This window comes from Strix uralensis, chromosome 3, assembly GCF_047716275.1.
Source record: "Strix uralensis isolate ZFMK-TIS-50842 chromosome 3, bStrUra1, whole genome shotgun sequence".
NCBI lineage: Eukaryota > Metazoa > Chordata > Aves > Strigiformes > Strigidae > Strix > Strix uralensis.
In genome coordinates this window covers 116,174,408-116,196,636 of record NC_133974.1, presented here as the reverse complement: position 1 = coordinate 116,196,636, position 22,229 = coordinate 116,174,408, and the positions used below count along the sequence as shown (strand labels likewise).

Sequence of the window (22,229 nt, the reverse complement as noted above, 5' to 3'; positions counted from 1 at the left end):
CCCGCAGGAGAGGTGGGAGTCGGCCGGGCGGTGCGCGGGGTCCCGGTTCCATTTGCTGGGCTACAGCCGGGTGGCTGGTCGCTGTAGAGCAGCCCCGGCCATGGAAAGATGAGAAATCACCCCAAACTGGGAAAGGGCAGCTGGGAAGGGCCAGGCCATCGCAGGGCAGCTCCATCTCTCCTCGCACCCCACTTACAGACTCCTGTTTCCCTGCCGTTGCAAGAGGAACGATGGTTTTCTTGGCACAGAGCCGGGACAGAGGGAATCCTGCTGTCCGAGAGAAAGGGATTTTGAGGTGCCCACTGTTCCAGTTGGGGCTCTGCCTGGCGATTTTCGATGGGGATGTCTCGCAGGATAAAACCCCACCAGTGGGCTGCATAGCAGGAACACAGACTGTGCACAGGGCGACCCATCACAAAAGCCACAACAAATAGTGAAAAAGGGAAAAAAAAAAAAAGGCCATGCAAAGCCAGTTGCACCCTTGCTGTTTGCTGCCAGCGCAGCCTGGATGGCAGGAAGCCAACCCCACATGGGGGGACACGGGGGAGCTCGCTGTGTGTCCCCACACCTTGGCACCGTCCCCCCCGGCCATGTTCTGTTACTCCCAGGAGGTTAGGGGCTGCCCCTCTGCCTGTGAGCCACGGGGAGCTCAAATACCAAAAGCATCCCAATACAGAAAAAATAATTACAGTGTTTAATTACAAACTCCCGTGACTTCAGCCCAGGAAAGAGCTCCTGGGAAGGGCCAGACTCCACCACAAAAATAATGCAGGAAGAAATAAAACAGATGACTGTTTATTAAAATATACCCTTTCTGTCCTTTTCTGGGAGCCCATTTATACCCCACTCTGCGCTGGCTCCCCCTTTCACAGCAGCACTTCAGAGTCCTCCACGCAGTCACTGATGGGCAGCAGCCCTGGCGTGAGCGAGCCACCAGCGGGCAGGGTGCTGGCCTGGGTCCATGCCGAGCCCTCGCTGGCCACCCGCTCGGGCAGCAGCGGGACGTAGGCCTCCTCGGCGGGGCTGCCGAGCTGCTCCTCCACGACGTACCTCGTCTCCCATCGTTCATTGTCATGGACATCCACGGCCACCAGTGCCACCTCCGCTCGGGGGGAGCAGGGCTCGGCAATGTCCCCAGGGTCCAAATCAGAGTCCGCTTGGGGGAAGCCCGAATCCTGGGTGGAGTCTGGGCTCTCCTCGGGCAGGCTAGTGTTGATGTAAATGACATCCCCAGATTCCCTGACAGTGGGCAGGTTTTCCAGCAGCTTCTCCAGATGGACCTTCAGCTGTGAGAACGTTGGGCGGGTGGCGGGGTCGGCTCTCCAGCACACAGACATGATTTCATACCTGGAAACAGGGAGAGGAGCGTGGTTATTGGGCAGGATGTTGCCAGGCTCTGGGCTAGGGGATGTACAGGGGCTTCTCTCCAAACTGGGCAAGCCCTGAGCTGCTTTGCATCAAACCAACGCACAATCAGCTCCCCTGCTTAGGCTGTTTGCCCCATGGCAGGGGCTGATCAGCCCAAGCTGCTGTTAGAAGTCTCTTCCAGTGCCTGGAGCTCACTGAGGGTCGGGCAGAGGCAGCCAGCTGCAGCCCTGGGATCTGCGCCCCAGACACACCCTAATCCTGCTCCTGGGACACTAAGTCCTTCTCTCGTCCTTCCCGCAGGTGCCTGTGCCCAGGCTGGATGTCAGGGCACACTGGAAAGTCCCAGCGCCTCCCTGAAAGTCGCTGCTGGCACACACTTTCTCTGCCCGCCAGCAGGCTGGATCCCATAAAAGGTTTCTTTGCCGCTTTCTTCAGGGACCCGCCTTGGAGAGGGGCCTTGTAGGAACTGCTGTGTGACTCCAAGCAGCTTTGCTAGTTTAACTGTTTTTGTATTTCAAGCTTTTAGCCATGAGGGGTTTAAACATTTTCAGCTGTAATGGCACCGGAGAAAAACTCAGGAAGAAAAAACCATGCTGAGCTGTTCAGAAATGCAAAGTTTAGAGGCTTCCCCATTTTCCCTTTCCAGATTTATAGATTTTAGGCACTGAAGAGCCCTGAGTTTTGTGGGGCAGAGAAGAGCACCACCAGCCAAGACCTTCCAGACAAAACTATCTTAAAAAAAACAAACACAAAAAACCCCTAAAAAGTCTGATTCCTCCACCACAAACTGCAGAGGGCAGTGCTCCTGTCCCCGCAGGACCAGCGAGGTGACCGCTGACAGCCCAGCTCCTCCACCCTCTGTGCCAGCCCTGCAAACACATTGATTTCTCCCGGGATACTTTTGGGGATTTCTATGCGCCCGTTTGCCTGGACTTACAAAGATGCTTTTTCCTCCCTGGGTGATACGCTGCTCTGGTCTGGGATCCGGCTTTTATTAGGCATATTAAAACTCAGGAGATTATGCAAATATTAAGGATTTTGAAGTTTTTGTTTCTGTGATACTTTAATTTAAAATTTGACCCACACCATTCTGGCCAGCCTTCCTCTTGAGAGCTAACCTACATGTGTGTTCTTGAAAGCTCCCTGCCTGTTAAGCCCACAAGGAAGAAAAGGTTAAATCCTTGCCATTTTTTAAAAAATCCCGTCTTTAATAATTGTTGTTTCTGGGAACTGTGGGAGAAATGGAGGGGGTGAGGTGGAAGGTGACTCCCTCTCCAGTACAGACCCATCTTACTCTGCTTGGAGAGGAGGTTTGCAGCAGGTGGGAGCACGGGTGTGCCGGAATGGTCTTTAATTGTGCTGAGATGCACGGCTTTGCAGGCTTTTGGCCACATTCAGTGCTAAGCCACAAATCCACACCACAAGCAGTTGTCCTTAAAGAAAGGACGTCAGCAACTGAGAGCCGCAAAGTACAAAGAGTAGCACCCCACAGAAACCACCTCAGCTAAGGGCAAGTGATGCACAGGCTGTCTGCTGGCAGACAGAGCAAACCGCCTGCACTACAGCCCAGAAACAGTGTTACAATACTCACAGCTCATCCGAGCAGTCCTCCGGCTTCTTCAGGCGCTGCCCGTGGAAGAGGTACTCGTAGATCTCGTGGTTCTGCACTCCTGGGTAGGGCGTCATCCCTCGGGTCACTATCTCCCACATGGTAACGCCAAATGCCCACTGCAAGGACAAAGGGAAAGCACACTGAAAGGACATTTCCAGGAGGAATGAATGAAGCTTTTCATGAGGAAAGGTCACTGCTCAGCATCCACTGGGCCCCTGCACAATGCTAAGAGTTGTCGCTCCAGTCCTGCCCTCTCCAAAATTGGAAATAACAAGCAATGCCACAGAAGAAGTGCGTGGCCCACTCAATAAACCTATTCCAGGAGGTTGGACAGGCAGCAAAAGGTCAGCACATCCTGTTACCGACAGCCTGCCGCTCCTCTGGCTTTGCACTTCCAGGGTACAAGAACAACTGTAACGAAGTCTGGCGAGGGTGGACAACTCAACCCAGGGGATCGGTCCCCGGCTTTTGCCTCCTGCCACCTGGCTGCCCAGCCACATGGACCTACCACATCACTCTTAGTGGTGTAGACACGGTCAGCCAGGGACTCAATGGCGATCCACTTCACCGGCATTTTTGCTATTCGGCCCTGACGGTAGTAATCGCCACTGTAAATCTTCTTCGACAAACCAAAGTCTGCCACGCACACCGTCTTGTCGTCCCGTAACCTGTCAGGCAGAAACAGACATGACAAGATAGAAAAGTTCAATGTGCCAAATTCTGAAGCAGAAACCTGAGGCTGAGCTCTTTCCCCATGTCTCTCAAGACTGAGGGAGGTTTTGCTGAAGGAAGCCAAGTTGTGCTGTAAAACCACAGGGCTTCCACTGGTGTTCGTCTATCCAGGATGAAACAGAGGAAAACAAACTCACATGCAGTTTCGAGCTGCCAAATCTCTGTGGAGAAAGTGCTGACTGCTCAGATACTCCATCCCCAGGGCAATATCAACCATGAACTTCACCAGCGTCTGCAGGGGCACAAACTGGAAAGGGAAGGTGCGGGTTAGACAGTACAAGCCCTTTGGGAAGCACATTTGGTTTGATCCAAAAGGCCTCCCTGTCCAGGGCTGCTGGCTGACATCCTAGTGGTCTCACTGGCCTTGGGAAGCACCAGGAGCCCACAGCAGCAGCCACTGTGGCCTCTCTCATCCCCGCTGGGCTAATGCCCTCAGACTGCAAGATATATCAAATCACAAGCCTGCAGGAGCTGCAGATGCGGGGACAGTTGTTTTAGCAATAACCACAAGCACTGTCTGCCCAGCTGTGCCACTGGCCGGAAGAGCCCAGCTTGGCAAACCACATCTCACTGTGGTTTGCTGTAGCAGTGGATACCTTTCCCACCCCCGCCTCCTCCTTCCATGTCTCTGGACTGCAACTGCGACTAGACATTGCTTCCTTCTTTTGCCTTTCCCACTGGCTGCCTTCAGACCACTTATTTTTGGCTAGAAAACAGCACTGTAGAAAAGGGCTCTGGTGTAGAGCAAGCTGACCATGGTTCAGCAGTGCGCCTTTGTGCCAGCGAAGGCCAACCTTGCGGCAGGCTGCATGAACAAGAGTGAAGCCAGCACGTCAAGAGAAACTATTCTTCCCCCAGTTTGGCACTGGTGAGGCCACATCTGGATGCTGTGTCCCATTTGAGACTCCTCAGTAGGAGAAAGACGTGTTGGATCAAACCCACAGAAGCCCACTAAGACGGGGCTGAAGGAGATGGTGTACAAGGGGCAGCTGAGATAGTTGGGCTCTTTCAGCCTGGAGAAGCGAAGGTGAGAATCCCACAGGCTTTTGTGGAGCTGGATCCCAGAGCTGCCACCTGACAAAGGCAGGAAGCAGGACTACAACCAAGTCCTCTTTTGTTCTCAAAAAACAAAGGCAGGTTTCTCCCCAAAAGAAGCACGGTCCCACCTTGCTCCTCACAGACGCAGGGCCCTCTGCTCCTTGTGCTCATTACCTGTGGGGCCATCTCCAGCCGTGAGCGAAGCAGGAAGCTGTGCAGGTCACCGTATTTCATGAAAGGGAGAATCACCATGGGCTTGGGGACCTGCTGGGAGCTCAGCTCGATGCACACACCTGGAAAACACAGACAGGTTGCACAGCCCCGTGGGCAAAGGGACCACACTCCCCCTGCAGACATCTGTGTGGGGCCCGAGCACTCCCTGGGCCAGCTCCCCAGCCCAAATCCCAGCTGGAGGGTGAGGAGTGACAGCCCGTACCTAGAAGCTTGATGACATTGGGATGGTCAAAGTCCTTCATGCACGCTGCTTCGCTGAGGAACTCTTCTATCTCCCTTTGGGAAAAGTTATCCACTGGGAAGTAGAGAAAAAGGAAGAGGTTTAAAAGCCCAAGAGCTTTAGCACTCCAAATCACTGCTGTCATCTCCCTTCACAGCACAGCTCCTGCGTGGGTCAGGGGGAAGGGACCACCGGCATGTCTCTGCCATCCTTGGCTGTCTGAGTGCACCTTCCTGACTGGCACAAGGAGCTGTGGCAGAGAGGCCACAAAATGGTGCCAGGATGCAGAGAGAGCATCTGAGACAAGTAGCAGGAATGCTGGCACCCACTGGGACAAACAATGTCAAGTTCTACGAGGCCAGGGTTATGACTTACGCTTCATGGTCTTCACAGCCACCTTCTGTGGGGTGCTTTCAGGCTGGTTGAGATGCCCCTCCATCACCGACCCGAACTCCCCTGCACCATGGGAAAGAAGCAAGCACTTTAACCACAGCCCAAAGTACCACCTTTCAGGACACCACTATGTCCTTGAAGATCTGAAATGCTCTAAGACAGAGAACTCATCCCCAAAAGGCTGTGAGGGAGGCTTGTGTCTCATCAGTGGCAGAAGGACATGAACCCAGGGGTCCTGGCACTCGGTCATCTTGACCCACCATCTCCCCACGTCCCCTGGGCCTGGAGCTGGGGGATGACGTAGGTAACAGTGGCAGCCCCTGCCCTGTATGTCCATCCCCAGCTCTCCATCCCCAGCACTCACCCTCTCCCAGGACCTTCCCCAAGCTGAGGGCATTTCTGTCCACGACAACATCCTGCAGCTTCTGCTGGAGCTCACTGCTGATGCCCAGGCTGCCCACTGCGAGACAGGAGAACAGGACCTCAGGTCACCTCCAACCTGCAGACATATCGCTGCTGCGATATTCCTGTCAACCTCCTTGCAGAGGGATAAAAAAATATACTTACAAGTAAGTTCAACGGCTCTCCGGCAGTAGGACTTCTTGGCCGTGTAGTTCACTGCCAGCTCCGAGTTGTTCCTGCTGAAAGCATTCCTAGTGGGACAGAAACAGATCCTGCTGGGCCACGTGCGGCTGCTTCTCCTCTGAGGAGGGAACTGCTGCTGCAGGGACAGGCGACCACGGCGCAACCAGGGGTATCGGTAGTAAAGGAGGAAATGCACATCCGCCCTAATCTTTTTCATTTCCCTCTTACTGGATCAGTGCCATTGCTTACAGCGTCTGAGCAAAACAGCCACTTGATAAACAAGGCTGACCTGTCAAGGAGTGAGTCACAGAGGTTTTTTGGGGAGGAAACAGGATACTCATTTCCTACTCAGAGAGCAGTCTGTACTGGCAGGAATATGGTGCCCAGATCTACCATCTCCTAAAGCTATGTCTTCTTTTGCCTGGGGTACAACTCTAGCCTGTCAATGCTCTCCGTTAGCATGTGCAACTCCCACCCGTTAGCCTAAAAGAAACTAAAGGGAGCTTCACACCATGGCCCCAAAACAGTGGTGATGGGCATTCTGTTGGGAGATGCTGTGCAACCCCTCCAGCACAGGGCCATGCAGAGTCCAGCTCCCAGAAACAAAAGCACAGCAGGTGCTCAAGAGCTGCCAGGGAGCTAGCATCAATGCTACACCAGTTAGGAAAGGGATCCTTACACTCTACCAGTTTCCAAAATGGGATGGGGTGATGCCACGGGACATCAGAGTAGGTGGGATTCCTTCACCAGCTCAGTAAACTCCCTTACTGAAATGATGCTCTTCCAAAGGAGTTATATCACATTTCCAGTTTGGCAGCAGACACCCAAGTGATAGCACTTATAAGAAAAGCTGCTAGCACCACAATTGTTTAACAAAACCGGTAGCACAGGGCAGTTAAATGCCACTTAGAAAGTCACAGGGGTGAGTGAGTAGCATTGGCTTATTGTAGCAGAAATCTGCCCTTTGTCCACATTATTAAAACACCACTCTGGCAGTCCAATGGCAGTCTCTCTGCTCAGCAGGGCTGGTGCCACGCTTACCCATCAGACCAAGACAGATCTGGTGTGTGATGAGGCAGAAGGGGTTTCTCTAGGACACAGGATATTATACATCTCTGCTCTCTCATCTCTGTGTCAAAATGCCGACACCACCCTCCCATAACAAGTTGCATAAGTTTACTTCCCTTTAAAAATAGCAATAGTGAGTGAAAGGTGAACTGCTGGACTAAGGAAGGGAGGGGAAGTACCATCGCTGGAGTAAAAATATACTTAGTCCTTCACGACAGGCATAAAAAATTCCATTTGTGGCAGCAATGTTAGTACTGGAGACAAAAACCTAGAAACCTTGTCCCCAAGTCCATCGTGGGCTGCTGGCCACCAGCCCTGCCTGCCCGTGTTCCACGCACCTGCAACCTGCCCAGCTTGGAGCACCTCTGTAATCTGTTTTCCCCTCAGCTTACCCATATTTTGTTTCCACACATCTTTTCTGGATGACCACGGACAAGCAGAGGATGAGCCCGACGGCAATTGTCCCGCAGATAAAGCCCAGGGCTATGATGAAGGAGTCTGTGTTCCCAGAGGCTGGAGTCGAAGAGGGGGCTGAAGCTTTTAATCCTAAGAAAATATCTCATTAATGGAGCTGGTGAAAGAGTCAGCCTGCAGCACCCAGGGATGGGGGGAAGATTTCCCAGGGGCTGAAACCAAACCCAGTAAAGCCTACAGGGTTACACAGGAGAAGAGGTCATGAGGACCAAGGTTGCACATGAAGAGCAAGTCTCTCCTGGCAACCAAAGCACCCTGAAGGTCCCAGATTCTTGGCCTGACTGACGGGGAAAGTGTCTGAAGGGGGATGGAGGGATCCTCCCCTGCATCCACGCTGCACGGGCAGGGACGGGTATCTCCTTACCTCTGCTAGGGATGAAGACCTCCACCGGGCTGCTGAAAGGTCCCACTCCCCCTTTGGTGATGGCAGCCACGCGGACGGAGCAGGTGGCATTGGTGGCTGCCACGGGCAGGATGGCCACGCTGGTGTTCTGCCAGGCTTCAGCGGAGGCGTTCTGCTGGAGAGAAGAAGGGAAGAAAAGCCTGGGCTGGGGGAGACAGCGGCCCGTCCCTACAGCAGGAAGGAAACCCAGGGATTTATTGAGAATTGTCCCCTTGTCAAACTTCTGCATTGCTTTGCTTTCATAAGCCCAGAGGAAATGCAGCACCAAACTATTTACGGAGAATAATAGCTCTGCCTGCAAGAGCTGGATGGGATCTAGAAAGGGTTTGAGCAGAATTTCCCATTCACACCTCATGCTGCTGTTGCTTTTTGCTTGGACCACCAGGCTGAGCCAGAAAAGAGGCAGGAAAGCAATCATCCAAAGAAGGGGGAAAGGTATTTCATGCACTGGCAGTAACATGGATTTTGACCCCAGCCTTCTTTGCAGTTGACTTGACCAGCAGAGGCTCGCACCCCTCTTCACTGCTGGCCAGGGATGCCCACAGCTTGTGCCCCTCAGCACCCACAGAGCCTCAGCACCCGCCACCACAGCTCCTCTGCAGAGCATCTCCAACCGCTTTCAGCCGCAGCGCTCCTGGTTTGATCGTTCAAGTGCCCTGCCACAGAAAGTAGATCTTAGGGCAGATATTTTCTGACTGTGGTTTTTGTGTCGAGCTAATAGTATTTCCAGTTCTAAGGGTGTGTTTCCTTGCCTGGTAACATGACGGGAGGCAGCATGCTCCATGGCACAGACCTTTTTCCTCAGTAAAAACACAAGTGAGTCTTTCCCTGCAAATTTCCTGTTGTTTCCTGGACAAATTTAGCAGAGAAAGGGCCTGCTGCTGCTCCCTGCCGACCTCCAGCTGCAAAACAGCTGCCCAGTGGTGTCCAAAACATCTCGCAGCCTGCTGCAGCTGGCAGAGCCCAGCTCCTTACCCTGGCTGAACGTCACATGGCCGAGCAAAGGCAGCAGCCAAGGGGGATTGGTGGGCAAGGAGGAGGAAATCAGAGCTGCTCAGTGGGAACTGGTTTCTGTTCACAGTCATTAAAAAGCCACAGAAATGGATGTGAATCATGCCCCAGCTCCAGAAGCGTGTCTGCGCTGTGGGGCAGTGGCATGAGCTGATACCACGGCTGCCTCTTTCCTCCTGCTTTCCTCCCACTTCACATTCACGGCATCTTTTGGCAGAAATGCACACAAGATCCTTTCCCTACTGCCAGCCCAAAAATGCACCGGGATCCTTTCACATAGCAGACGGCTCTGCTGTGTCATCTGAGGACAGAGCCCAGCTGATATCAAACAGACCGTGGAGAGCATGAGCACACTGGCAAAGCAGACAGCCATTCTGGCAGGACAGAACTGCTGAAGTTAATGGTTTTTTATGAGTCTTGTGGTAGTTGAGGAATTTCTTCACGTCCCAGCTCCGGCAGCCTTGGCTCAAACAAGAACTGCTGGTTTAAGAATAAAATAAAGCAACCTTTTCAAAGCTTTTAAAATAGTTTTTAAGCTGGTTGTGAAGAAGAGGCCTGCAGGTGGCCCTGCTGACACAGAAATACAGGACCCCCCTGCCTTTATTGTGCTGGGGTTGTTATACTGATGGTTATTTTGGGTATTTCGTATTTAGCCAAAACTCAGAGACTTTATTTTTGAGAATTCAGAGCTCTATTCGACAGCAAGCATATTGCTCTTGTGCTTCAGACTGTCTGTCCATTGGCTCAGGAGACCCTTGGGGGTGCATGGGAGAACTGGGCACCACACCAGCCCATGGTGCTCTGCAGAAAGGTTACAGAATCACAGAATCGTCTAGGTTGGAAAAGACCTTGAAGATCATCCAGTTACGGCACAGGCTCAAGCTGTTCCCGTGACTCTTAATTCTGCGACAGCCCTTATAAAAAAAGTGCTGGCCCCTGCCCTCGACTGGCACTGTCACGTGTTTTTGCATTCCATAAAACCTGGAGGTTGCTGAAACAGATCAGCAACAAATACAACTGCCTCGTTAGGTCTGCCAAGAGCCAAGGTCCCTTGCACAGCCACCTCCCACCTGAACTCTCTCCCTGCTAGAGAGGTTTTCTGAGCCTCCTGAAAGCCAGAGTTAATGAGAACAATTATGGACCAGGCACCCAAGCAGAAATTTCATCCCATAAGCATTTGACTGGGGAAATTTATAAAAAACAACAAAAAAAGACAGTCTCCCAGGGCTTAAAGGGCAAGTCCTCTTTTTTGCTTTCTTCTTGAGACACGACAAATATGTCAGCAATTTTTTTTCCATGCTAGTCACAAGACCATAATATTGTTTCCCTGACTTCATTCGGTCTGGATCTATACATGCCCTTTTTCAGAGGCACAAAAGGAGAACAGAAAATGCAGCATCCTACAAAAAATAGGGTGTGAGTCACTTTTTCCACATCGGGTTCAGGCCATCAGTGCCTCTCTGTGCTTTCAGCCTGGGACAGAAGACCAAACCACAGTGCAGAGGCGACAACTGGATACATCTGCGCAATTATCCAGAGGCTCCCTCACCACTGGCAGAGCCCGGACAGGATGATCTTCCGCCCAGTAGCTGAGATGAGCCAGGACTGCCCAAGAAGTCAGGCCAACCTCACTCTAGCAAATTCCTGAGGGCTACTTCCCAAATCCTAGGAAAGGTTATGCCAGATTACTTCATATGCTCATGGACAGGCCCCCAGCCTCAAAATGTTCCTTGAGCTATGAAACTCTTTGCCGTGGGTTTGCAGGTGAGTTACTGCGTGGAATAAACCCCATCTGAGTAAGGAACGACTCAAAGCCCAGGGAACAAATTCTCCCAAACACCTTACGATTGACTCCATTGCTGAAAGCACCAAGAGGTGCTGACAAACCTTAACTGGCACTCCAAAGGCCATACCAAAGATTGTCAACACCGGGAAGAGCATCTCACTTCTATTTTAGAGAACAGGAGCCGTGGTAGAAGACCTCTTGTCTTCTTCATGCAGAACTGCATCTTCCCAGTATGAATGACTTAGGACATCACCATGAGTTAAATAAACATGAGAGAGAAAGAGAGCACTTGTGTTTAAAAAGCCCAGATGAAAGCACAAGACAGCAGACAAATAAGCCTAGAAAGAATATATGGAAGCACCAAGACCAAACTGGACATCCCTGCTTAATGCCTGCTGTGATTTTTTTTCTAGGCTTTAGCCATTCTTCCCCATTTCCAGGTGACTTACCAACCCCTTGGAGTTCTGCCACCTGTACCAGATGTGATAGCCCTGCAGTTCCCCATGGATCCTCCCCAGGGGCGGCTTCACCCATCGGATCTCTAGGGAGGAGCTGGATTCATTGAATGACACCGTGACATTCAGTGGCGGCGTGGTCGGAGCTGCAGGAATCAAAGAGAAAGAAAGTGAGGGGAGCCGGGTGGATGGGTACAGGGATGTGGTAGGCTGATGGAAGATGAGCTGTAGCTCAAACAAAAAGCACACAGTATTTCCTACAGCCTTTAATATTTCCAGCAGGTGACCCCCCATGAGTAAATTTCCTTTCCCCAATCAACAGAGTCGAGATGTCCCACCACGTAAGCAACCATGACTCTGGACCAGCACCTCATCCTGAGAGTCCTGTACAAAGCACAGCTACGCAACTGAGGCAGGGAAACCCTTCTCAGTCTTCACTACTTATTTCCTACCTCCCTCAGTGGTGCTGGCGGTTATCCAGGGGCTAAATGCCGACCAGCCGACTTCATTCCTGCAGGAAACGTGGATGTTATAGTCCGCCATGGGCTCCAGCTGCTGGATGTGATACGTGTGGGGAGGCACCAAGGTGTCAAACAGCAGAAGTGAGACGTTGCTTCGTGGAACAACTTCCTTGACCTTAATTGAAAAATCAGTCCACAAACAAGGATTAGTCAGCAGCAACCTGCAGGGTGAGACGCATGGCAGGAATTTTACATCTGTAAACAGGATCCAGAGCCCTGCCTCTCTCCCTGCCTCCCATTCAAACACTAGCAGGGCCTTGTTCCTGCATGCTGGCTCGCCTCTGCTGAGCAGAAAGCTGACGGCAGCCCCTTTGCAGGGCCCAGGGTGAAGGCTTCAGTGCACATGGAGAATGAGTTGCGGTGGGGACATGGCAGAGATGTGTGAAATCGCCATCACTGTGGAAAGGAGGAGTGAGGGATGATTTGCTCTTTCTTGTGGCAGGGAGCAAAAGGAGCACCCAATAACATTACCAGGCAGCGAGTCCCGACCAAACACAGAAAAGTCCTTTTTTGTGCAACACATCATTAGATCGCAGGACTTATTGCCATCAGATGTTGCAGGACTGATCACAGAGCTCATTAGACTCCATCATTACATTTAGCAGCATGGATGAATTCAACGTACTAAAAACAAGTCACAAAGAGAAGCTGCTCTCTCCCCAAAGGGCTGGCTGTTGAGCACCCATGTAGCTGCCCACACAGCCCTTGCAGTCCTCTGGAAAGTGTCTCATTTTGTGGGATGCACCACAAGAGTGGCCTGGGCTGGGACAGTGGGAGGAAAGAAGGAAGAACAAGCACAAGGGATGTCAGAGCAAGTGAGACAGTTACCTTGGAAGACAACTCACAGGATGTGTTTCAGTGTGAACCGTCAGCAGAAAGTCATACAGTCCTCTCCATGCATGGTTTTGGGGTGGCAGGAGACCTGCCCTTCTGCTTAAGCAACAAGAGTACCCCCTGGGTACCCCCTGGGTACCCCCTGGGTAGCCCAGGATGCTCAGGATGGTCTCAGCATTAACACTAGTATTTTCCAGCCAAAATGATAGAGAATAGCCTTCAGCCTCATAAGGCTGAGCAGGTGATCAGATGAACGTGCAACTGCTCCTGAAAGCACTGCTGGGACTGGCTGTTCTGAGCATCAAGCCCAGCTCAGCTATCTCAATCCTCAACTTGTCTTCTGGAGAGAGTCCATCAAATTAATATATTTTTTAAAAAATCAGGCTTTTTTCAAGCTTAAAGAGTTTGAACTTGGCAGGTGTGACAGCAACAGCTTCCCCTTTTAAGCACCGGCATGCTCAGAAATGAGTCACTTCGTCGGTGGACCTCACTACCCAAGCAAGGGGATTATCAAAGTGGACAGGAGCAAAAAGGCTTAGTCACAGCTGTGTTTTTGCCAGAAATCATGTCTTGTTTTCCAATTCAAAATGCTATTTCCTACTGACAGACTGTGAACGTTAAGTCATAGGAAATTCCTTGGCTCTCCACCCCACTTCCCGAGCTCCAGCTGGAAGGCAGCAGTGGACACAGCACTAATATTAGCTCTGGTACCTTTCCTCCCTGTAACTCCTTTCACTTTTATCTGGCTTCAAACATTGCTTCTCTCCACACATTACCTCAGCCAGAGTACAGATTAGCCAGTATAAAAAAATATCCACAAGAGAGCAAGCAATGGGCTTGAACTGTGAAACCCAGCAACGTTAAACAGACAGAGCAGGTGGAAACTACTTGCAGGGCTGTAGCCATAGAGATGGCATTCCCTGACTTGTCCAGGAGACAGGCAACCCCTCAGCTCCTTCCCAGTACTTCCCAGGAGTCTTGAGCTGAGAGAAACCTCCACCTCCAAACCCCAGCAGGAAGGCTGCTTGGTTGGGAAGTGCTTGACCAGGAGGTAAAAGTAGGGACAAGCATGTGCCTGCAGCAAGTCAAGGCTTGCAAAGTCTCCCGGAGAGCTACTTGGAGCAGTTCTTGGCATCTCTCCATGAAGAGTCATGACAACCTGACTGTCTCACCTGAGGGGAGAGATTCTTGTGGCTCGCTCCCACACGCTTCACAGGCACAAGCCCACATGGGCTCTTCGAGGCAGGTGGCTTGCCTGTTCCCATCGCCCCTCGTTTCTGCCCCCACTCAACCACACCACTCCCAGGACAAAAGCCTGCTTCACGCTCCCTGCATCAGCTTCTCTGAGGGACTCCTTCCACCGACTATGCCCCCTCACAACAGGCAGAGCAAAGCTGCTCCTTCTGAGCAGACACCACCAAGCTGGCCTCCAACAGCTCCTTCCAAGCCTCCTGCCTGTCCACCTCGGTGGTGCTCCAGCTGCTGCACGTCCCAGCACCTGGGGACTGCTTGATGCTCATCTTGGGTCTCCTCAACATCATGCCACCACAAATTCCCCAGTCACCCGGACCATAGGGTGCAGGTGGGACAGCGTGCCAGCTTCCCCTTTCAAAGTCACTGGGAGAGTCCAACTCTATTTGTCCAAACCAATAGCCTGGTCAAATCCATGTGGTTCATGCCAAACAACACTGATTTCCACCTGCTTCAGAGCATTCGTGTGAGGGGAGGTTGCTGGGGCAAGGAGGGTTATGGATGCTTACCTGGACACTGCAGCTGTTCAAGGCAGAGAATGCATCAAAGCCCGGCACCCAGGATATCAGGATACTGTGGGCCGTTCGGTTGAGGACATGCACGCTGGTGGGTGCAGATGGTATTCCTGCAGGGAAAAGCCAAGGGCAGTCAGCTGGAGGCCTAAGCACAAACGTGGCACGTCTGGCTTCCTTCTGGCAGCTCTCGGGGCTCAGACTGACTGTGCGTGAACCCCAAGCACTGCCCTGGCTACAGCTGCAACGGTGTCCTCTATCGGTGTACCGCAGGTGTTTCAGATCACCGCACAGGGAAGCAGAAAAAAGTCATTTGCAGGACTATTTTGACCATGTTCTACATTTGTGAACTGAAACAGCACTCTGGGTTGCTTAAAGGCAATGATATGTTTTGGGGAACACCTTTCTCGCATTGCCAGATTGGCTCCTGTCAGGAATGTCGGGAATTTCCACCGTTTCCTACGGAAAACTGTGTGCACCGCCCTGGTTGTGAAGGAAGGAAAAGAGTAATACAGCCCTTCTGAAATCTGCTCGGGGGCTGACGGTTCTGCTTTCAAATGGCTTTTTTAGCGCTTCCTCCCACAGCAGTGATATTGGGATGACAGAACCACACTGGGAGACCATGCTACTATATGTATCCCTCTTGATTTTAAATACAGGTTTAAAATGAGGAAAAATAAGTATGGGAGTCCTAAAAACATCTCCTTCAGCTTGTATAGAATGAATGCTTGGAAGTGTGGAGATCAGGACAGTTCCTGCTTGGATACACGTAGTCAACGGTAAAGGGAGCATCACGTTGCCACTTACCTTTCACGTTGACCTGTCCTGGGCTGGACGCGGTCAGCCCTTTACTGTTGTGAGCCTCGCAGCTGAACAGTGCTGTTTCATTGAGACCTGCAGGGGGAAAAACACAAAACACCCAAATCACACTAATTCTCCACCCGCTGCTCACAGAAAACCCTTGCGGCTTCCTTTCTTGCACTGTTGCTTTATTTTTTCCAGCAACACAAAAGACCTTTTATTTTGCACTCATCACTTCCCTTCAAGGCATTTCTGCACCGACTGCCCGGGAGTGACCCCTGCGATCCAGCTCACCCACCTTCCATGCCGTGAGCACAAGTGTGCCGTCAGTGTGAAACGCGGTACAGTGGGCCGGACTGGGTGTTTCTATGGTGCCGTTGCACAACCTCCTGAGTAAGCACTTGTTTTGCGTTCAGAAAGGGAAAGGCAGAAAGCAGAAGAGACCACCACCACAGCTTGAATCAGATGACTTATTGCTTTTCGAAGATTGCTCAAATCTCCCAGCTGATAATGGAGAACGACCGCTTTTGGGGGCCACTGGAAATACCCGAGTGTGGACGGCTGCTCATTTCCCCTGGGATGTTGGCATGGCCTGTGTGAGATGACCCCGGGCAGGAACAGTGCTCAGGATTTTTGTCTCATGCAAAGGACTTTCCTGGAGGTGCAGGGCTGTTTCTCCTGGGCACAGTGCTTGCTGCTGCTGCAAGGTGACGGGCTCGCCACGGCATGCTGGACATGCTGAGTGTTTGCTCGCACCATCAGCAGTGCTGCTCGGTGTGATGGGGCTCCTGGGCCAGGACGGAGACTGTTCAAATGACCTGGCCTAGTGTGTGCCAGCCGGATGCAAGAACATCCAAGAGGAATGAGTCACCTCTTCCGGCTTTCACTGCCTTTTAAAGCCTGCCTTTGGATGCCGAGACAAGTCAGGTATAGTCTGGCTGCTAATTAGCTAGTGGCCTTGTCCTCATGAGCAAATCAAGAAATCCCTCCTCTCTTCTGCCTCTGAAGCAAAACCATGATGGGTTTTATGTTACAAGAAGGACTTTTCTCCCTGTGCTCCACCAGGCTGGCATGGAGACACACTGCAGGGGCCAATCCAAGGTCTTCCAGAGACATTTAAGAGGGGACGACCAGTAAAGCAGCCCGTAAGAGCAGCAGTGTACTTGTTTGCATGGCCACAGGCTAGGAGAAAAATCTCCTTCTTGCTTAGGAAAGAGCGGTTTGAGTGTCCTGCCTCTTCTGAGGAAGAAATTTTTGGCAGCAGGCAGAAGGGATCAGATGGGGGTTGCTGCCCCCAGATCACCCCTGGCAGAGTGGTCCCCAGGGCTGCCAAACAAGCAGCACAGATGGTGCTGGGCAGAGCCGTACTCCCAGCACTGAGGACAGAGCACTGACAGGCTGGGATTCATTTTTGCAAACTGGTACCTCTGTGGTACTTCTTTTGCAAATCTGGACCCCCGTGTCCCACTGCATATCATTTGATGGCCGCATTTTATGCTCCTGGGAAATTTATCTGTGCTGAGCTTTCCAGTCAAGCATCAGCAATGCACAGTGCCACACAAAAACAAAGCAGGCTTCAACGGCCTTGTGACAGCGCATGGGAGCACACCTCCTGCCTAACAGGATGTGTGAGGCCAAGGAGACAGGCTGTGAGATGGCACAAGACACCTTCTCACCCTGACCTTCCCGGTAGGCACACGGAGGTGAGGTGTCCCAGCTGGCTGTGGCAAGGACACTGCATGGCTCACCTGGCACGGTCAGGACTGACGGGGAGATGTGGGGCTTCTCATTGACTCGGACATTGTTGCGAAACCAGTAGATCTCCACAGGCTCTGGCGGGCCCACAGCTTCGCACGTAAGGTTGAAGGGACTGTTCTTGGTGACATTCAGCTTCTCAGGCTGACGAATGAAGTGTGGGAGCCCTGCACAGACACAAGCAGAGAAGCAGAAGATTCAGAGAGCTTGGAAACACAGCCCTATCAGCAACTCCAAACTGTCCTGCCCAGGGCTGTGCCCAGCTCCAGCAACAAGCCCATTCCCAACCAAGACTCCCCGTTTCTGGAGGTCAGCTCACAGGTCCCAGATCACAGTCCCTGGGGCTGTCACTCAGCCAGGGCACAATGCACCTCCAGCACATCTACCCTAGCCCTCCTCCAGCTCACCTTCCAGCTGCACCGAGATCGGATCTGACACCACCTCCATGCCAGAGATGTTGAGTTTGCAGACGTACGAGCCATTATCCGAGCGCTGGACGGCAAGGATGCTGCCAGAGAGAACAGAGACCATGTCAGAGCTTTGGCAGAGAGACTGCCCCCGCACACAGCTCCCGCAGAAGGACACAGAAACACTGCCAGCCTGGCGTTGGGTTTCAATCAGTATCAATCACCCCTCAGCACACACCAAGCAGAAGCTGGGCTTCCAAAGCCAGACTTTGGGAATTAGGGAGTGCCTATGCATCCTAGTCCCGGTCTCAAGACCCTGCAAGCTGCCCAGCCTTCCATCTCTCCCCAGGAGCCAACACGTAGGGCACCCCTCCAGGAAGGACAGTACTGGTTACCTGAAGGTAGAGGTCATTGCCACCTCCTCCTTGTCGGAGATCTCGAAGTGGCTGGTGGCGATACGGTCCAGCACATGCAGCTCCTTCCCATCCTTCCACAAGGAAATGCCCGGGGTGTCTGGCCTGAGCAGCAGCTGAGGTACTTTGATGGAGCAATTAAACGTGACATCCTTGTGCTCATTAATGACGATGTGTCGTATTGTGGGGTTAAACTTAATCTGTCCTAGAGAGCTGGCTGAGGGCTCCTCCCAGGGCTGCTCTGTGCTCTGGTAAGGCCAGTGACCAGCGGTGGCCACGCTTCGCTCGGAGCGGTGAGACTCTGCTGACAGGTATGGCCTTAGACTTCTGTTTTGGTCAGCATCATCTGCAAGAAACGACCTCCATTTTGTTACCACCAGGCAGCAAGTGGCCCCTCCAAAACCCTGCAAAGCCCCACTGCTTCCATTAATAATTAAAGGCAGTTCATTTACAGATGCTCCAAAAATTCAAAATCTATGAGACCTCTTGTAAGAGCCCCGAGGAGGAAACATGGAGCTGGGAGCTGTCCTGAGACTAACAATGTGCAAGCAGCACCTCCAAAAAAACCTTTTTTGAAACAAACAGGAACAGCCCAGGCTAAAGAAAGTGCTCGGCCACTTCTCTTTTGGCAGGGGAGAGGCAGGAGCTATTTCTGCTGCATCGCACCCCCCGGGACTGGAATATAAAAGGATCCCTGGGCAGGAGGAATTTGGGACTTTACTCCAGTAAATCCCTTTCGGGGCCTCATCTCAAGCATTTTCAGCTGGGGCAGTGAAAGAGTCCCCAGCGGGGATTTCCCCAATTTTAGGCTCTTTGCTGGTGACACTGCTCCCTTCCCAGGACAGAGTGAGCAGGTCTGCAAGAGGGAGATGCTCTCTGAGTCAACTACAAACGCTTTTGCTAAGCTAAGTGCCTCCACTGAGCTGCTCTTCTCAGGAAAACAGCTGCAGATGGATGAAGAAATGCCTTCAGACAGTGTATAGGAGCCGGCTGCTGTTTACTGTTGTTCTCCCAGGGTCTTTTCCCAGATATTTTTCCCAAGGGAAGGCTATTTACCAGCTCTTTCTGAGGGCTTCTTGCCCCCACCTGTAAATCATACCCAGTCCCATAACAGCGTTTTCCCCCTCCTTCCCAACACTTCCCATCCCAGCCATGAACAAGATGAAGAGCAGCTCCATATAAAGCAATTCCCCCCAAACAAAACTGTATTGAGATAACGTGAAGAGATAAGATCTAGAGAATATACCACAAGTAGATGCTTTTATTAGACCGTTTCTGAGCTTCCTGAGGCTTTCACAGGCATACCGAAATCCCGAGTGGTAAATCTTCCTTGCTGCCTTCAGCAAGCAAAGACATTGTGCCAGACAGGAATTTCAACTAAATTAATTTGCCTCTTCCAAAAAAAACCTATTCACAATTTAAAAGATAATACCGCAGGTAGAAAGTACCACCTTTTTATTTAACAAGAGTTCAGCTGAGTTTGTTTTGAGGCAGGTCTTAGTCCTCAAACATCAAACAAGTTTTTAAAGCTATGTCATTACTATTGTGAGTAATGGGGCATGAGCCTAGTGTGCTTTCCTGGGAGCCAAGAAACACAACCTAATTTTGAGGCTGGATATATTCCTTTGCTAAATTGCTCGCTATTTTTAACCCTCAAGAAATTCTACTTCTAGACAGAAATTTGAGAAGGGATTTTAAATTCTGCTCAGACTGGTGGTACAGAGGAAAGCGCAAGGCTCTCCCTGGCTCTCACACAAAACAATGGGTTTCCCTTTCAGAAAAAAAAAAAAGACCCTAAGCTTTTCCAACCTGCTTCCTAAGCTTTACCATCCCAACACAAACAAACGCCATGTGACTGCTGCGAAATGCAGCCGACTGCCATTTACTTGCAGGCCGGGTCACCAGCTCTCAAACAGCCAGGCAGCTCCAAAAAGATTTGCCAAATGCAAACAAGCGAGCAACCCCAAATCTCCTCCCCTCCCCTGCACTTCCTGGAGGTTACCCAGCCTGAAGCCAGTTGCTGCCTGGCACAATCCAACCTCAAACAGCTGTTTTCATGCTCCATTTTGAAGCTTTCTAGCTCTGGCTGGAGCAGCTCCCCCGGCGAGGACCCCTGGCCAGGGAGGATGCGGATGTGTGCTGGTGGTCTCTGCCTGCTCTGGGATGACTTCTGCTTCCCCAGGCTGCTTCAAGTTTAAAGGCAAAGAGCAAAGTGGATCTTAGCTTCATTTTCTATACTCATTAAGTGGAAAGAAGTGATTGCTGGCCCAGGAATGAAATACTTTCCTCTCTGACTCATGTGACAACAGGAATCTCTCACATCTTGCACTGCCTTTGGGTACCCCTTCCATCCCCAGCTGTTTGGGATGTGGATACCTTCATGGTGTCTTCAACAGAATTTGCCCTGTGTGGCAGGACACCCCTTCTTTGTGTCCAGAGCAATTTGCTTAGGCTGGCTCTAAAAGCCCACGCTAGAGCCAAGGAGCTGAAAGCCTGTGTGCCTGCGTGGGTGCCTGCCACACTGGAGTGGCTCCCCTTGCTTACCGCAGCTTGGCCTGAGGGAAAAGCTGGCGTGGAAATAAATCCACTTGCAAGTACAGCGCTGCTCTCTTGAAACACCTGGGATCACAGCAAAACTGAAGTGCTAGCAAAGACAGATCTTTCTCTGCAGCCTGGCAGGTCCCGTGTGCCTTTCTCTGTTACTGCTCTGGAGAACTGAGTTTTAACAAGAAAATCTGTCTGCTATTAGAGGCAAGATTCTTTATTACAGATGAAAAAACAAAAGCAGGGAGTTGCACACCCCACAACTGAAACAGCAAGTCATTCTGCTGCAGTCCCAGCAAGGACGATATTAGAAAACACCCAGGTCTGCCAAAAAGCTCCCTACATCCCTAGCCCTGGATTTCCCATTACTGGAAATAATTCACCTGCTGACACCAGCTTTCTGTTCAGGCACTTGTTGAGCATGACTTCACACCCAGGCAGGACAGAAGGAATGAAGAGTCCCTTCAGTGCGGGGTTTCCTACCTCCCATCCCCGGGAGCTGTCAGAAGTGAATTTCCCCTGGGGCTGCACCTGCCAAAGAGACTCTCAGGGTTCAAACACCTTTTGTATAAGCCAGTCCAGGATTCCTGGTTAAATCCGCACACCGACTCTGAGACACCCTGGCATTCCTGAGCATGGGCTACAAAGCCCAGCCATCACGCAGCCCGAGACCAAACATCAGGCAGCCCTGATGACAGCACACTTTAAGTCCAAAAACTAAGTTGGTCTCTTCTCATTTCTTTTTGTGGGTAACCAAGCACGTGGAGCTGAAAAGCCAGCAGACTGACAGCACCGCAAAGCATGTCCCTGTGCCACAAACCACAGCGTTTCCTGGTGATTTCTCCCAGCACCAGTATGCAGCTGGCTCACAGGTAACGGAATAAATCCCAGACCCGCTGGTCTGTTGCTGCTTTTGGTCCCTGCCTGTCGCAGTGTCCCCGGTAAGCAGAGGCACATGGCATCAGCAAAGTGCTGGGAGACCACCAGGCTGCAGAGGCAGAGCTGTGTCCCGGGAAGGCAAAACCCGCTCCCTCTGGGGCTGCCAGAGACTCGCAGCAAAATCACTGCTGAGCTCCCCCCCAGGATTTAAGCTTCGCTTTAGTCTGCAGGCCCAGTGAGCAGGAGAGGGGTGCGCGGGGCACTGTGGTCACCCCGGCCGCTGGCAGGGTGAAACGAAGCAGCCTCTGGAGGTAAAATGCTCCCCCTGCCCCCAGCAAACACCCCTCGCCGGACCCCCGCCGCCCCCACCGGCACCCGAGCAGCCCGCCCATCCCAGGGCCGTCCTGGGCGCCCCCAGCCCGGGACCCCCCTCACCGCCCCGGGCTCCCCGCGGACTCACCGGCCGCTCCGCGGGGCGGGCGCAGGGCCGCCAGCAGCGCCCAGAGCAGCGCCCACCGCCCGCCGCCCATCGCCCGGCAGCGGCAGCGGCAGCGCTCCGCTCCGCGCCGCTCCGCCAGCGCCGCCGCCCCGCCCCGGCCCGGCCCCAGGCCCGGCCCCGGCCCCCACCCGCCTCCCGCCCGCCGGGGCTCGGCCTGGGGCGGCGACGGGGCAGCGCCGGAGCACCGAGTCTCCAGGAAGGTGCTTGGGGCGGTGCTTGCCTGGGATTTGGGGAACCCGCACCCGGACTGGATGTCACTCGGTGTATTTCGCTGCCGCAGCGTTTCTGCTCCCTGCACATAAAAGTCTTTGCGACTATGATACAAGTGTAACTTTTTTTTTTTTTCCCAGCAGCCTGCTGTAGTCTTCCCAAAGCCTTGAGGTTAGGAAAAGCGATGTACATTTTGTTCGGTTAGCACTAGGTCAGCACACCGT

The 22,229-nt window shown here is 52.4% G+C and overlaps 1 protein-coding gene across 2 annotated transcripts; it reads right to left on the bottom strand.

Annotated features, from left to right (window-relative positions):
• Window positions 1–779: 779 nt before the first annotated feature.
• MERTK (MER proto-oncogene, tyrosine kinase) lies at window positions 780–21,865 on the bottom strand. Of its 2 annotated transcripts, none has more exons than XM_074864891.1 (19): window positions 21,757–21,865; window positions 17,856–18,219; window positions 17,461–17,561; window positions 17,047–17,220; window positions 15,305–15,391; window positions 14,495–14,610; window positions 11,832–12,015; window positions 11,374–11,525; window positions 8,089–8,242; window positions 7,643–7,796; window positions 6,165–6,250; window positions 5,962–6,057; window positions 5,580–5,660; window positions 5,187–5,279; window positions 4,925–5,043; window positions 3,850–3,959; window positions 3,489–3,648; window positions 2,960–3,096; window positions 780–1,347 (listed from the first exon to the last, which is right to left on the bottom strand). In XM_074864891.1, the coding sequence occupies exons 1-19, from the start codon at window positions 21,824–21,826 to the stop codon at window positions 867–869; spliced, it is 2,919 nt and encodes a 972-aa protein (XP_074720992.1). In that variant the 5' UTR covers window positions 21,827–21,865; the 3' UTR covers window positions 780–866. The 2 variants fall into 2 exon arrangements, with proteins under 2 accessions (XP_074720992.1, XP_074720993.1); XM_074864892.1 differs by having other exon boundaries at window positions 8,089–8,239.
• Window positions 21,866–22,229: the final 364 nt, after the last annotated feature.

Coding starts and splice junctions, on each gene's coding strand:
- MERTK (XM_074864891.1), bottom strand. CDS start 21,826: ATGGGCGGCGGGCGGTGGGCGCTGCTCTGGGCGCTGCTGGCGGCCCTG. Junction 3,960..4,924: donor GGCTGGAGATGGCCCCACAG/GTAATGAGCACA, acceptor TTCCCTTTCCAG/TTTGTGCCCCTGCAGACGCT. Junction 3,097..3,488: donor ACACCACTAAGAGTGATGTG/GTAGGTCCATGT, acceptor TTGTCCTTGCAG/TGGGCATTTGGCGTTACCAT.